Raw genomic sequence first — 17,551 nt, forward strand, 5'->3', positions numbered from 1 at the left:
AATCTACCACTGCTCCAGAGACAACCACCTTGTCTGAATCTACCACTGCACCAGAGACCACCACCTTATCTGAATCTACCACTGCTCCAGAGACAACCACCTTGTCTGAATCTACTACTGCTCCAGAGACAACCACCTTGTCTGAATCTACCACTGCTCCAGAGACAACCACCTTGTCTGAATCTACCACTGCACCAGAGACAACCACCTTGTCTGAATCTACCACTTCTCCAGATACAACCACCTTGTCTGAATCTACCACTGCTCCAGAGACCACCACCTTGTCTGAATCTACCACTGCTCCAGAGACAACCACCTTGTCTGAATCTACCACTTCTCCAGAGACAACCACCTTGTCTGAATCTACCACTGCTCCAGAGACCACCACCTTGTCTGAATCTACCACTGCTCCAGAGACAACCACCTTGTCTGAATCTACCACTGCTCCAGAGACCACCACCTTGTCTGAATCTACCACTGCTCCAGAGACCACCACCTTGTCTGAATCTACCACTGCTCCAGAGACAACCACCTTGTCTGAATCTACCACTTCTCCAGAGACAACCACCTTGTCTGAATCTACCACTGCTCCAGAGACAACCACCTTGTCTGAATCTACCACTGCTCCAGAGACAACCACCTTGTCTGAATCTACCACTTCTCCAGAGACAACCACCTTGTCTGAATCTACCACTGCTCCAGAGACCACCACCTTGTCTGAATCTACCACTGCTCCAGAGACCACCACCTTGTCTGAATCTACCACTGCTCCAGAGACAACCACCTTGTCTGAATCTACCACTGCTCCAGAGACAACCACCTTGTCTGAATCTACCACTGCTCCAGAGACAACCACCTTGTCTGAATCTACCACTGCTCCAGAGACAACCACCTTGTCTGAATCTACCACTGCACCAGAGACCACCACCTTATCTGAATCTACCACTGCTCCAGAGACAACCACCTTGTCTGAATCTACTACTGCTCCAGAGACAACCACCTTGTCTGAATCTACCACTGCTCCAGAGACAACCACCTTGTCTGAATCTACCACTGCACCAGAGACAACCACCTTGTCTGAATCTACCACTTCTCCAGATACAACCACCTTGTCTGAATCTACCACTGCTCCAGAGACCACCACCTTGTCTGAATCTACCACTGCTCCAGAGACAACCACCTTGTCTGAATCTACCACTTCTCCAGAGACAACCACCTTGTCTGAATCTACCACTGCTCCAGAGACCACCACCTTGTCTGAATCTACCACTGCTCCAGAGACAACCACCTTGTCTGAATCTACCACTGCTCCAGAGACAACCACCTTGTCTGAATCTACCACTGCTCCAGATACAACCACCTTGTTTGAATCTACCACTGCTCCAGAGACAACCACCTTGTCTGAATCTACCACTGCTCCAGAGACAACCACCTTGTCTGAATCTACCACTGCACCAGAGACCACCACCTTATCTGAATCTACCACTGCTCCAGAGACAACCACCTTGTCTGAATCTACCACTGCACCAGAGACCACCACCTTGTCTGAATCTACCACTGCTCCAGAGACAACCACCTTGTCTGAATCTACCACTGCTCCAGAGACAACCACCTTGTCTGAATCTACCACTGCACCAGAGACCACCACCTTGTCTGAATCTACCACTGCTCCAGATACAACCACCTTGTTTGAATCTACCACTGCTCCAGAGACAACCACCTTGTCTGAATCTACCACTGCTCCAGAGACAACCACCTTGTCTGAATCTACCACTGCTCCAGAGACAACCACCTTGTCTGAATCTACCACTGCTCCAGAGACAACCACCTTGTCTGAATCTACCACTGCTCCAGATACAACCACCTTGTCTGAATCTACCACTGCTCCAGATACAACCACCTTGTCTGAATCTACCACTGCTCCAGAGACAACCACCTTGTCTGAATCTACCACTGCTCCAGAGACCACCACCTTGTCTGAATCTACTACTGCTCCAGAGACAACCACCTTGTCTGAATCTACCACTACTCCAGAGACCACCACCTTGTCTGAATCTACCACTGCTCCAGAGACAACCACCTTGTCTGAATCTACCACTGCTCCAGAGACAACCACCTTGTCTGAATCTACCACTGCTCCAGAGACCACCACCTTGTCTGAATCTACCACTGCTCCAGAGACAACCACCTTGTCTGAATCTACCACTTCTCCAGAGACAACCACCTTGTCTGAATCTACCACTGCTCCAGAGACAACCACCTTGTCTGAATCTACCACTGCTCCAGAGACAACCACCTTGTCTGAATCTACCACTACTCCAGAGACCACCACCTTGTCTGAATCTACCACTGCTCCAGAGACAACCACCTTGTCTGAATCTACCACTGCTCCAGAGACAACCACCTTGTCTGAATCTACCACTGCTCCAGAGACAACCACCTTGTCTGAATCTACCACTGCTCCAGAGACCACCACCTTGTCTGAATCTACCACTGCTCCAGAGACAACCACCTTGTCTGAATCTACTACTGCTCCAGAGACAACCACCTTGTCTGAATCTACCACTGCTCCAGAGACAACCACCTTGTCTGAATCTACCACTGCTCCAGAGACAACCACATTGTCCTATACTACATCTAGCAAACAACTCACATCCACTCCCGAGACCTCCACTTCTCTTCCAACCACAGGGACTACTATTGAGGTTCCACGTTCCTCAGAGACATCCAAATCTTCTACAGAAAACCCAACAACGTTTACTACATCAGTGGTACCCACTACCTCAGGTAATTTTGGCAATCGGATTCCCAACAACTTGGAGTAGTGTTACTCATTCTTGGTCGTGGTTTTTAATCGTAGTCCTTTCGTTCTCCTTCCGTTTTAGTTGAAGTCATTCATCCGGTCACTGCGGGGCAACAAGGAGGCGAAAACGGGAAAGCCAGGACCACCGTGACTACGTCCGCGCCAACCACCAGCAGTCGTGGTAAGTCGTAATGCTGTTGAATATCAAATCATGGTTGACTCCAGGTTGCATTTCCCACGTGGCTCCACTAGGGGGCAGCATATAATCAAAGCAGATGCGAAACAATTTTCTGCCGAAAAGGGAAATCAAGGACTGGAGATTGGCAGCCACGTTAATTTGATTTTGTGTGCCTTTGACCACGATCACGCCTTTTGAGCCCGACACTCTAAGCACTACACCGTGCTTTCGTAATACGGTAGAGCCCTCTATCTGTGGACCCCGTATCCGCAGTTTCATTTACCTCTGGATTTGTATGATGCTTTGACACTTTTCTCTTGATTTGTATGATGCTTTGACTTTCTTCTCTGTATTTGTATAACACTTTGCCTCTTTCCTCTGGATTTGTATGATGCTTTGACTATTCTCTCTGGATTTGTATGACAGTTTATCTCTTTTCTCTCAATTTATATGACGCTTTGACTATTGTCTCTGGATTTGTATGATTCTTTACCTCTTTCCTCTGGATTTGTATGACCCTTTATCTCTTTCCTCTGGATTTGTATGATACTTTGACTCTTTCCTCTGGATTTGTATGATGCTTTGACTATTCTCTCTGGATTTGTATGATGCTTTGACTATTCTCTCTGGATTTGTATGACCCTTTATCTCTTTTCTCTCGATTTATATGATGCTTTGACTATTCTCTCTGGATTTGTATGACGCTTTATCTCTTTTCTCTCGATGTATATGATGCTTTGACTATTCTCTCTGGATTTGTATGATGCTTTGACTATTCTCTCTGGATTTGTATGACCCTTTATCTCTTTTCTCTCGATTTATATGATGCTTTGACTATTCTCTCTGGATTTGTATGATGCTTTGACTATTCTCTCTGGATTTGTATGATGCTTTGACTCTTTCCTCTGGATTTATATGATGCTTTGACTCTTTCCTCTGGATTTGTATGACCCTTTATCTCTTTCCTCTGGATTTGTATGATGCTTTGACTCTTTCCTCTGGATTTATATGATGCTTTGACTCTTTCCTCTGGATTTGTATGATGCTTTGACTATTCTCTCTGGATTTGTATGACCCTTTATCTCTTTTCTCTCGATTTATATGATGCTTTGACTATTCTCTCTGGATTTGTATGACGCTTTATCTCTTTTCTCTCGATGTATATGATGCTTTGACTATTCTCTCTGGATTTGTATGATGCTTTGACTATTCTCTCTGGATTTGTATGACCCTTTATCTCTTTTCTCTCCATTTATATGACACTTTGACTATTCTCTCTGGATTTGTATGATGCTTTGACTCTTTCCTCTGGATTTATATGATGCTTTGACTCTTTCCTCTGGATTTGTATGATGCTTTGACTATTTTCTCTGGATTTGTATGATGCTTTGACTCTTTCCTCTGGATTTGTATGACCCTTTATCTCTTTTCTCTCGATTTATATGATGCTTTGACTATTCTCTCTGGATTTGTATGACCCTTTATCTCTTTTCTCTCGATTTATATGATGCTTTGACTATTCTCTCTGGATTTGTATGATGCTTTGACTCTCTCCTCTGGATTTGTATGACCCTTTATCTCTTTTCTCTCCATTTATATGACACTTTGACTATTCTCTCTGGATTTGTATGATGCTTTGACTCTCTCCTCTGGATTTGTATAACACTTTGCCTCTTTCCTCTGGATTTATATGATGCTTTAACTCATTCCTTTGGATTTGTATGACGTTTTACCTCTTTTCTCACGATTTATATGATGCTTTGACTATTCTCTCTGGATTTGTATAATGCTTTGACTCATTCCTCTGGATTCCCATGATACTTTGACTCTCCTCTGGATTTGTATGATGCTTTGCTTCTTTCCTCTAGATTTGTTTGCTTGTTTCCTCCGGATTTGTATGATGCTTTGACTATTCTCTCTGGATCGTATGATGTTTTGCCTCTTTCCTCTGGATTTATATGATGCTCTGACTCTCGATTTATACGATGCTTTGACTCTCGATTTATATGATGCTTTGACTCTCGATTTATATGATGCTTTGACTCTCGATTTATATGATACTTTGACTCTCAATTTATATGATACTTTGATTCTCGATTTATACGATGATTTGACACTCGATTTATACGATGCTGTGACTTGATTTCTACAATGCTTTGACTCTCGATTTATACGATGCTTTGACTCTCGATTTATATGATACTTTGACTCTCGATTTATATGATGCTTTGGCTCTCGATTTATACGATACTTTGACTCTCGATTTATATGATGCTTTGACTCTCGATTTATATGATGCTTTGGCTCTCGATTTATACGATGCTTTGACTCTTGCTTTATACGATGCTTTGACTATTTTCTCTGGGTGTTTGTATGATTCCCTTGGGTGATGCTCAGCCTACCCGGCACGCATCACTGCGACAACCTTAGATGCTCCCTTGTGTAGATCTGTATTAATCCCCTTCTAATGCCATGTAAACCTGGGAGCATCCTTCTCCGCCGGATCCATTAGTAACTTACGCAACGGAGCACTTCCTTGTGCGCATCGTGCCAACCGTTGTCGTTAGGTGTGACCTTTGTGTGAAACGTGGTGGAAGAAAGACGTTATGAAACCAGCGAATTATGGTCACTTTTCTTCCTCCTTTTTATATCATTATACTTCACAACATTGGCTTCAATTTGGGAGTTGTAGTTCACCTACATCCTGCGGACTCAAACAATAATTGATCCGGACCAAACTCAACACGAATATTCAATATACCCCAATGTGAACCCTGATGGAGTTTGGGGATAATAGACCTTGACATTTGGGAGTTGTAGTTGCTGGGATTTATAGTTCACCTACAATCAAAGAACCACACCAACGATAGAATTGGACCAAATTTCCCGCACAACTAGCAGAAAATACCAGAGGGATTTGGGTTCCTGAGACCATCCGAAATAGGTGTTTTCTTTTTTGTTATTTACATTTTTATTGGTATATATAAGAATTAAATACAACGAAAGAGCGAGAACAATTTTTGTTGATAGAAAGCGAAGGGGAAAAAATATAGAATCTATTTTGAAAAGAAAGGAGAAAAAGAAGAAGCGTAAGAGTGGAAAAAAGACACAAAGAAGGGGATAAAAAGGGGGGAAAATATTAAAAATTTAAACGGAAAAAAACAACAAATAAAAACAAACTATAAATACTAGGCATGTCCGATCGATGAAAAAAATGTTTCAATTCTCGTTTCTAAAGTAGGGGGTGCTGGCGCTTCGATATAGAAAGTATTTCCGATTTTTTCACCCAAAAATTTCGGATATTTCCGAAAATTCGTAATGATTCTAAATTTTTTCTAAAATGGCGGACGAGCATGCGCAATCGCTACACACCGGGCTTGTATGGCAATCTTCCATGTGGATGCAGAGGACGTTAGCCCCCACCTTTGCGTCCATCGTGGAAGCTTCTGATTGACCGGGGAGCGGCAGCCATGTTAGGCTGCGCTAAGCTCCCATTCAAGGTAGGTTGCAGAAACAAAAAATTTTAAAAATATTTTAAAATATATATTTTAAAAAATTTGGGGGGGGGGAATTAACGAAACATTAAGAGACAATTAGAGAATGGGTCAACAATGGTTCGAATTACATTGCTGGTTGCACTGTGAGACAATGTCTCGGAATGTGTATCAAAAAGCGAGAACAATCCGAAATAATTCCGATATACGATTCAAAACGATTTTTTGGACATGTCTAATAAATACATATAAAATGTATCTTCGCCTTTGCATTTCCACTTTTAGAGTAAGAAAAGAGGATGAAAAATAAAATAAAAATAAATCAACCTCTTTTTTGGAAATAATGACAAACACAAAAAACAATGTTGTCCTTAATATTGGCTGAGAAATATGAGTTTTCTGATGGTCTTTGGCGAGACATCTGAAACTTGACTCGCGACCCACCCTGGGGTCACGATTCCCAGTTAGAGACCAGTAGGAACCACCATGAGACCATTTTGAGCAAATTTTGGTTCGGACTTCACCCCGAACCCCATAAGTCCGACCCCGAAACCGTTATATCATGGCATTAGTTATGAAAGCGGGTCCGTTATCGGAAACGAATATTTCTGGGACGCTGTTGATCGAGGAAGCACCCCGAGGGCATAACGATTGTCAAGTCTCCGCTCATGCGAACAAGATGGGATTCTGACCTTTGAGAAATGACATTTTTAATTATTTTTTGGAAAAAATATGTTCTACTCAAGGGCGGGGAAGGGATCGTATCACCCAAAAAAGGTGTGTCCGTGTCGGGTTGCACCTGAGCGGCGACGCGGACGGGCGACGGCAATAAGACGGAGCTGCATCTTCTTCTCTGCTGACAAATATCTTGGAGAGCTTGACCGTTGATCGATCGGGAGAGGTTGATCAATTGAGCGAGCGAACGAGGCAGGTCAATGGCAAGATGTTTTGATTGGAGACAACCGAGATGGAGCGATAAGCGTAGATCAGTCCATAGTCAGATTGCTCGATCGAGACGGGAAATATCGTATCCGAGGGTGAGCTCGAATCCCCGAAGTCGGAACGACATGGGCCTCTTTGCGTTTGCCTGTTGCATTTTGGGTAAGTGGGATATTATCGCGCTCGTAAGTCTCGGAATTCGGATGCCCGATCGGAATTCGCCCGAAGACTGCAAAACCATCGGTTTGATGGGTTGTTGTGAGTTTTCAGGGCTGTACGACCATGCTCCAGAAGCATTCCCTCCTAACATTTCGCCCACATCGATGGCAGGGGGTGGAACGTCAGGAGAAAATGCTACTGGGACATCGCCGTACAGTCCAGAAAACTCACAACAAACCCAGGGATTCCGGCCGTGAGAGCTTTCGACAACACATCGGTGAAATGCTTAGTTTCGGAAATGGATATGACATATATTTTGCATCCTTGAGGTCGACTTCACAAAGCTTGGCTTGATCCCTGGACTCTTGCACATTTAATACTAATGAAGTACGGCTTCGTTTGTCTTTCTGGCTATGTAGCGATGCTCATGGAGCCCCTGGTGGTATAGTGAGTTGAACTGCTGAGCTGCTGAACTTGTGGTTCGAATCCGGGGAGTGGGGGTGAGCTCCCTCTGTTAGCCCCAGCTCCTGCCATCCTTCCCACCAATAGGAGCAGTACCTCTTGATCTACTCACATTTGCATGTTTTCGAACTGCTAGGTAGGCCGAAGCTGTGGCTAGGAGCGGTACCTATTGATCTACTCACATTTATATTTTTTCGAACCGCTAGGTTGGCCGAAGCTGGGGACTAGGAGAAGTACCTATTGATGTACCCGCTCCCCGGCTCAATATTTATTATTATTATTTTATTGTATGACACAGCAAACAAGATAGATATGTTGGATTTCGTATCACAAAACCACAAGTTGAACACTTCCCAAGTGTCTAGGACTGTGTGTTGGGTCATCAGCTAATTTTTCGATCTTGGCCTGAATTGCATTTGTCCTGATGTCTTGCTCCTGGGCTGCAAGGATTAGGCCTTCTGTCTCCTTCTTCAGGGTCCCATTTGTGAGCCAGAGCCAGGTCTTCTCCTTATCAGCTTTTCCTTCAATCTTGTCAAGGAACTTTCCATGCAATGTTTTGTTGTGCCAGCTGTCAGCTCTAGTTTGTAGTGCGGTTTTCTTGTACTGATTCTGCTCTAGTTTGTAGTGCGGTTTTCTTGTACTGATTCTGCTCTAGTTTGTAGGGCGGTTTTCTTGTACTGATTCTGCTCTAGTTTGTAGTGCGGTTTTCTTGTACTGATTCTTTGTCTGCTGTGCTTTGAGGAGTTTCTGATTTTTGACTTCAATCAAAGCAGGTTCTTCACTTTGCTTTACATACTCTGCCAGGGCATGTTCTTCTTCTTTGACTGCTTGTTTTACTATTATTATTATTATTATTATTATTCGGGGAGATAGAGGTGGGGTACAAAAATAAAATTATAATATTATTATTATTATTATTATTCAGGGATATGGAGGCGGGGTACAAAAATAAAGTTATATTATTATTATTATTAAGTTATTATTATTATATTATTAGCTTGGCCACTCTCCGATCGTGTCTCCAATTGCCGTTGGAAGGAGTCACTTGCAAACGTTAGCCGCATTCCGAGCGCTCATTCGCATGCTTGGGTTCCTTTTGCTCGTTCTCGGGAATATTGCAAAACCAGGCCGTCTTGTTTTTCCTCCCTCCGGGGCCGAGAGAGTGTGACTTTGTGCCCAGCGACACCTGTTGTTTGTCGCAGGTGAGAAAACAACGCCCTGGGCCACTGGTAAACGAAAGCGAGTGGAAATAAAAAAATGCAGAGAACGAGGCGGGTGGGACCCGAACAAAAGGCGGAATGGAAGGAAACCTGTTCTGCCGATAATGAAACGCCATGATTCATAGAGTTTAAGGCCATTGAGTTCAACCCTATTCTCCCAGGCTGAAAGATACCATCCGATCCCTCCCGACAGATGGCCATCCAAACTCCAAATTATATTGTATATATTATAATTATTATATAGAATACTAGGTGTGCCCGGCCACACGTTGCTGTGGCTTTTTTTAGGTGGTTCCGTGTCTTAGAGGGGGGGAATCCTTTGTTGGGAGGTGTTAGGTGGCCCTGATTGTTTCTTGGATGGAATTCCTTTGTTTTCAGTTTTCTAGGTTGGGGGGCCTTTAGTTTTGTTGTTTTGCTCGATGGAGCAACGCCATTATCCTTTTATATATATAGATAGTATTATTATATTGCATGTATGATATAATCATATATTATTATTATTATTATTATTATTATTATGTTATTATTATTATATAATTATTAATATTATATATATATACACAGTAGAGTCTCACTTATCCAACACTCGCTTATCCAACGTTCTGGATTATCCAACACATTTTTGTAGTCAATGTTTTCAATATATCATGATATTTTGGTGCTAAATTCGTACATACAGTAATTACTATATAGCATTACTGTGTACTGAACTACTTTTTCTGTCAAATTTGTTGTATAACATGATGTTTTGGTGCTTAATTTGTAAAATCATAACCTAATTTAATGTTTAATAGGCTTTTACTTAATCTCTCTTTATTATCCAACATATTCGCTTATCCAACATTCTGCCGGCCCATTTACGTTGGATAAGTGAGACTCTACTGTGTGTATATATATATATATATATATATATATATAATAAAACTTTATTTATATACCGCCCTATCTCCCGGATGGGACTCAGGGCGGTTTATAGTCATAAAAGCAACACAAACATTACATAACAACATAATACACATTATTAAACAAAGTAAAATAATACAATTATAACAATAAATCACACTTACATGACCACATCAAGGGATATATATTATATATATATATTATTATTATCATTATTATTATTATTCTTTTATTATGACACAAGATTTAAATAAATAAATATTATTATTATGAGGTGAGATACAATGGGTCCCGGCTCCCTATAAATAAATGATATATTGGGAACAAAATGGGGGAAAAAAAATAGTGAGCAAGGTGGCACCAAGACAAGTGTGGAAAATGTTACTCAAAAAAACATAATTGTGTTATGACGGGACTTGAAAATTGTAATAATTCGCAGAAAATAGCATGGCAGGATCTCCGTCTCTGGAGGTTTTCAAGCAGAAGCCGGATGTCCATCTGTTGGGAGGGATTAGATTGGGTCTCTGGCAGAAGGAGGTCAGTCTGGATGTTCTTTGCAGTCTCCTCCACTCTACGAGTTTTATAATATACTAGCTGTGCCATGAGTTGCTGTGGCTAGGACTTAATTTTTCTTTTCTTTTTTTGTATGAACGTAGAGGCGTGGATGAGAGGTTGTGCTGTCAATTTTCAAGGTTGTGGGGCATTTAGTTTAGTTGTTTTGTCCGGTGCCGTGATTCCATTACCCTTTTATATATATAGATTTGCCCGGCCACGCGTTGCTGTGGCTACGACTTACCTTTTCTTTTCTTTTTGTTGTATGAACGTAGAGGCGTGGATGAGAGGTTGTGCTGTCAATTTTCGAGGTTGTGGGGCGTTTAGTTTAGTTGTTTTGTCCGGTGCTGTGATTTCATTACCCATATATATATATATATATATATATATATATATATATATATATATATATATATATATTTGCCCAGCCACGCATTGCTGTGGCTAGGACTTAATTTTTCTTTTCTTTTTGTTGTATGAACGTAGAGGCGTGGATGAGAGGTTGTGCTGTCAATTTTCGAGGTTGTGGGGCGTTTAATTTAGTTGTTTTGTCCGGTGCCGTGATCCCATTACCCTTTTATATATATAGATGTGCCCGGCCACGTGTTGCTGTGGCTAGGAGTTAATTTTTCTTTTCTTTTTGTTGTATGAACGTAGAGGCGTGGATGAGAGGTTGTGCTGTCAATTTTCGAGGTTGTGGGGCGTTCAGTTTAGTTGTTTTGTCCGGTGCCGTGATCCCATTACCCTTTTATATATATAGATGTGCCCGGCCACGTGTTGCTGTGGCTAGGACTTAATTTTTCTTTTCTTTTTGTTGTATGAACGTAGAGGCGTGGATGAGAGGTTGTGCTGTCAATTTTCGAGGTTGTGGGGCGTTTAGTTTAGTTGTTTTGTCCGGTGCCGTGATCCCATTACCCTTTTATATATATAGATGTGCCCGGCCACGTGTTGCTGTGGCTAGGAGTTAATTTTTCTTTTCTTTTTGTTGTATGAACGTAGAGGCGTGGATGAGAGGTTGTGCTGTCAATTTTCGAGGTTGTGGGGCGTTTAGTTTAGTTGTTTTGTCCAGTGCCGTGATCCCATTACCCTTTTATATATATAGATGTGCCCGGCCACGTGTTGCTGTGGCTAGGAGTTAATTTTTCTTTTCTTTTTGTTGTATGAACGTAGAGGCGTGGATGAGAGGTTGTGCTGTCAATTTTCGAGGTTGTGGGGCGTTCAGTTTAGTTGTTTTGTCCGGTGCCGTGATCCCATTACCCTTTTATATATAGATGTGCCCGGCCACGTGTTGCTGTGGCTAGGACTTAATTTTTCTTTTCTTTTTGTTGTATGAACGTAGAGGCGTGGATGAGAGGTTGTGCTGTCAATTTTCGAGGTTGTGGGGCGTTTAGTTTAGTTGTTTTGTCCGGTGCCGTGATCCCATTACCCTTTTATATATATAGATGTGCCCGGCCACGTGTTGCTGTGGCTAGGACTTAATTTTTCTTTTCTTTTTGTTGTATGAACGTAGAGGCGTGGATGAGAGGTTGTGCTGTCAATTTTCAAGGTTGTGGGGCATTTAGTTTAGTTGTTTTGTCCGGCGCCGTGATTCCATTACCCTTTTATATATATAGATCAATGACAGGCATCTCTGCCGAATAATTTTCCAGCTGGCCGGCAATGCGTATCTCAAACAAGGGAGTGTCTCCATATACAATGGACGGAGGAGCAATAAAGGGCCATTTAGTTTCCGTTCCCACACTTTTCCGTGGGGCAGGGCTGTTTGCCACCTCATCTGGGAGGCTCCCCGACGTCACCTTCATGGCCTTTAGATGTCATTTTTAATGACAATACTTCAATTAATGGACTTAGTGATGCCTTTCGAGGTTGAGATTGAGCTCCTTGAATAGGCGATTTGGACGCAACATGACTTCCCTCTTGTCGTGTTTATACATAAGCAGGCGCCTGTCTTGTAAATGTCGTCGTCCTTTTTTTCCGGGTTTCCGAGCCGAAACCAAAGCGGATCTCGTTCAAAAAGGGCTCCTGCGCCCGTCAGAGCTTAATCCGCCCTGACACGGACTGTCATCCCTATTGATCGCAACAGCACATCGCTCGACGGCAGAAATAAAAACGAGTTAATCCAGACGAGAGGTTGACAGACGGTTGGACATTTCGTTCCATCCATGTGTTTACAGTCCCAAAGTTACACACAAGATAGGTTCTGGGTTGCTGTAAGACTCCTGCAGAGGGGAGAGGAGATTTTTTTTAATTTTTGGCATGTGTCGGATATCGCAATCATAAGTACGAATCATACAAAACTCATCCGACTTACGACACTTTCCGATTTTTTGCACATGCCTAATAACTCTTCCGGGAGTGAATTTCTGTACGAAACTCATCTGCCTTATGACACTTTCCGATTTTTTTGCACATGCCTAATAACAACTCTTCCGGGAGTGAATTTCTGTATGAAACTGATCCGACTTACTACGCTTTCCGATTTTTTGCACATGCCTAATAACAACTCTTCCGGGAGTGAATTTCTGTACGAAACTGATCCGACTTACTACGCTTTCCGATTTTTTGCACATGCCTAATAACAACTCTTCCGGGAGTGAATTTCTGTACGAAACTGATCCGACTTACGACGCTTTCCGATTTTTTGCACATGCCTAATTAACAACTCTTCCAGGAGTGAATTTCCGTATGAAACTAATCCGACTTACGACACTTTCCGATTTTTTGCACATGCCTAATAACAACTCTTCCAGGAGTGAATTTCCGTACGAAACTGATCCGACTTACGACGCTTTCCGATTTTTTGCACATGCCTAATAACAACTCTTCCGGGAGTGAATTTCCGTACGAAACTGATCCGACTTATGATGCTTTCCAATTTTTTTGCACATGTCTAATAACAACTCTTCCGGGAGTGAATTTCCGTATGAAACTCATCTGTCTTTTGACACTTTCCGATTTTTTTGCACATGTCTAATAACAACTCTTCCGGGAGTGAATTTCCTAGAGGAAGATTCCTCTCACTTCCTGCTGTCTCACCCCTGTTTGTAACTATGAGTCATTTGTACAACTCTTCCAGTCGTGATTTTCCTAGATTCCTCTCACTTCCTGCTGTCTCACCACTGTTTGTAACTACGAGTGGTTTGCAAGTCAGATGTTAGTAACTGTGTGCATCGGATATTGTGTCGTAAGTACGAATTGTACAAAACTCATCCGAGTTACAATGCTTTCTGACTTTTTCACACATGCCTAATAACAACTCTTCCAGTTGTGAATTTTCCTTCCTAGAGGTAGATTCCTCTCACTTCCTGTTATCTCAACCCTGTTTGTAACTATGAGTCATTTGTAAGTCAGATGTTAGTAACTGTGTGTGTCAGATATCGCGTCCTAAGTACGAATTATACAAAACAGATCCAAGTTACAACACTTTCCGTTTTTTTCGCACATGCTTAATAACAACTCTTCTAGGAGTGAATTTCCTAGAGGTAGATTCTTTCACTTCCTGCTGTCTCACCCCTGTTTGTAACTATGAGTCATTTGTAAGTGAGATGTTAGTAACTGTGTGTGTCGGATAGCACGTCATAAGTACGAATCATACGAAACGGATCCAACTTATGACGCTTTCCAATTTTTTCGCACATACCTAATAACAACTCTTCTAGGAGTATATTTCCTAGAGGTGAATTCCTCTCACTTCCTGTTATCTCACCACTGTTTGTAACTACGAGTCGTTTGTAAGTCAGATGGTAGTAACTGTGTATGTTGTCTCTAGGGTAGAAGGGAGAAGTAAAACACACCCAACACCCGAATTCCTCCCCTCATTGCCTCCTCCAGCAATGGGACGGACTGTTTCCTTAAGCAGTTAGTTCCAATACCCGAAACTATGCAGAGTCTTGGTTACAGTTGTAGCAGAGATTTTAAAGCTCTGTGTAGTAGCTCACCAAGCAGGGATTTGAAACTCGTTGTCCCCAGCCCAACCACATTGACATTCTGGCAAAGAACGAGCTGGCGAGCAGGAAACGTTTCGGGAAGAACGGCGTTTGATTGACGTGAAGCGAGCGAGAAGCGGAAGAACGAGCCAGCTCCTTCCTTGACGTTGTTTTCATTGGCGCCTTCTTTCTTTGTGCATCCTTGTTTATGTTTTCGCAAAGAGAAAAATAGCAAAATATCGGGATTGTGTTGATGGGTTTCGTGACGAGAACCGGACTTGACGTGGTCCCGTTGAGAAGTACTTTTCCTTCTCAAGATCTCATCCTACTAATCCTACTACACCATCTAAGCCCTCCCGACAGATGGCCACCCAACCAACAAGTTTCCTTTACAGGGTGTTCTGTGTTGTCTGACATTGCCACGTTGTGGTGTTATGACTCAAAGAAAGTGACATTTCCTCCTGGGAGTAATCTCCCCGTATCTTCCGGTTACAAGGGTGGAGTCTAACACAGTAAAAGGGATTAGTAGGGTACTAGGAGGAAGCTCAAGGACTTGACGTGGTTTCACGAAATGCCAAGATGGGAACCAGATTCGGTGGTCTTAGTGTATGTCCAATTCTATTCTATTTACTTTCTATTCTTCCTCAATGTTGTCGTTTTTGGGTTGTACGCTACTCCTAATAGTAACCCGATCTTTCCCTTTTTCCCAGTGGCAACTAGCGTGGCAACGACGGTCCCGACAACAGTCTCCACGTCGTCCGAAAAAGAGAATGCAACATCTCCCTCGTACTCTACGTCCACGGAGGCAAGATCAGCGACAACACAGAGCTCTGCGTCTCCAACTACTACTACGGGTGCAATATCAGCAACCACTTTGCTTTCTGTATCACCACCAGATGTTTCAACTCTTTCTACTCTGACCACAGCTCAAACTGGGACTTCTGTGTCTCCAGTAACCGGTTCTACTTTGTCCAAAGAAGCAGTATCAGCCACAACTATAAGCTATGTGTCTACACCAGATGTTACAACTTTGTCCACAGAGGCGATATCCATGACAACTGGGACCTCTGTGTCTCCGCCGGATGTTACAACTGCTTCTACTTTGTCCACAGAAGCAATGTCATCCACAAGCAGGAGCTCCATATCTTCACCAGAAGTTACAACTGGTTCTACTTTGTCTACAGAGGCAATATCAGCCACAAGCGGGAGCTCCATATCTTCACCAGAAGTTACAACTGGTTCTACTCTGTCCACGGAGGCAATGTCATCCACAAGCGGGAGCTCCATGTCTCCACCAGATGTTACAACTGGTTTTACTCTGTCAACGGAGGCAATATCAGCCACAAGCGGGAGCTCCATATCTTCACCAGAAGTTACAACTGGTTCTACTTTGTCCACGGAGGCAATATCAGCTACAAGCGGGAGCTCTGTGTCTCCACCAGATGTTACAACAGGTACTACTTTGTCCACAGAGGCAATATCCATGACAACTGGGACCTCTGTGTCTCCTCCAGATGTTACAACTGGTTCTACTCTGTCCACAGAGGCAATGTCATCCACAAGCGGGAGCTCTGTGTCTTCACCAGAAGTTACAACTGGTTCTACTTTGTCCACAGAAGCAATGTCAGCCACAAGCGGGAGCTCAATGTCTTCACCAGAAGTTACAACTGGTTCTACTTTGTCCACAGAGGCAATATCCATTACGACTGGGACCTCTGTGTCTCCACCAGATGTTACAACTGGTTCTACTTTGTCCACAGAGGCAATATCAGCCACAAGCGGGAGCTCTGTGTCTTCGCAAGAAGTTACAACTGGTTCTACTTTGTCTACAGAGGCAATGTCATCCACAAGCGGGAGCTCCGTGTCTTCACCAGAAGTTACAACTGGTTCTACTTTGTCCACAGAAGCAATGTCAGACACAAGCGGGAGCTCAATGTCTTCACCAGAAGTTACAACTGGTTCTACTTTGTCCACAGAGGCAATATCCATGACGACTGGGACCTCTGTGTCTCCACCAGATGTTACAACTGGTTCTACTTTGTCCACGGAGGCAATATCAGCCACAAGCGGGAGCTCTGTGTCTTCACAAGAAGTTACAACTGGTTCTACTTTCTCGACAGAGGCTATTTCTGTGAAAACAGGGAGCTCTGTGTCTCCACCAGACGTTACAACAGGTACTACTTTGTCCACAGAATCAATGTCACCTGCAACTGGGAGCTCCGTGTCTGCACCAGATGTTACAACTGGTTCCACTTTCTCGACAGAGGCTATTTCTGTGACAACTGGGACCTCTGTGTCTCCACCAGATGTTACAACTGGTTCTACTTTGTCTACAGAGGCAATATCAGCTACTACTGGGATATACGTATCTTCACCTGATCTTACACCTGGTTCTACTTTGTCTTCAGAGGCAATATCAGCTACTACTGGGAGATACGTATCTTCACCTGATCTTACACCTGGTTCTACCTGGTCCATGGAAGCAATATCAGCTACAACCGGGAGCTCCGAGTCTCCATCAAATGTTACACCTGGGTCTACTTTGTCCATAGAGACAATGTCAACCACAACCGAGACCTCTCTGTCTCCACCAGATGTTACAACTAGCTCTACTTTCTCCACAGAATCTATATCTTTGACAACAGGGAGTTCGGTATCTCCACCAGATCTTACAACTGGTTCTACTTTGTCCACTGAGCCAGTATCAGTGACAACCGAGACCTCTGTGTCTCCACCAGATGTTACAACTGGTTCTACTTACTCCACAGAAACTATATCTGTTACAACAGGGAGCTCAGTGTCTCCACCAGATCTTACAACTGGTTCTACTATCTCCACAGAGACTATATCTGTGACAATAGGAAGCTCTGTGTCTCCACCAGATCTCACAACGGCTTCTACTTTGACCACAGAGG

The 17,551-nt window shown here is 43.1% G+C and overlaps 1 protein-coding gene across 1 annotated transcript in view; it reads left to right on the forward strand.

Annotated features, from left to right (window-relative positions):
* The window catches only part of LOC103282547 (mucin-2-like), a 29,676-nt gene extending 12,661 nt beyond the window's left edge, over positions 1 to 17,015 (forward strand). The window contains exon 5 of the mRNA XM_062959889.1: positions 15,383 to 17,015. Within this exon, the coding sequence (XP_062815959.1) occupies positions 15,383 to 17,015 (1,633 nt within the window). The remainder of the gene's footprint in view (positions 1 to 15,382) is intronic.
* Positions 17,016 to 17,551: the final 536 nt, after the last annotated feature.

This window comes from Anolis carolinensis, unplaced genomic scaffold, assembly GCF_035594765.1.
Source record: "Anolis carolinensis isolate JA03-04 unplaced genomic scaffold, rAnoCar3.1.pri scaffold_7, whole genome shotgun sequence".
Taxonomy (NCBI): domain Eukaryota; kingdom Metazoa; phylum Chordata; class Lepidosauria; order Squamata; family Dactyloidae; genus Anolis; species Anolis carolinensis.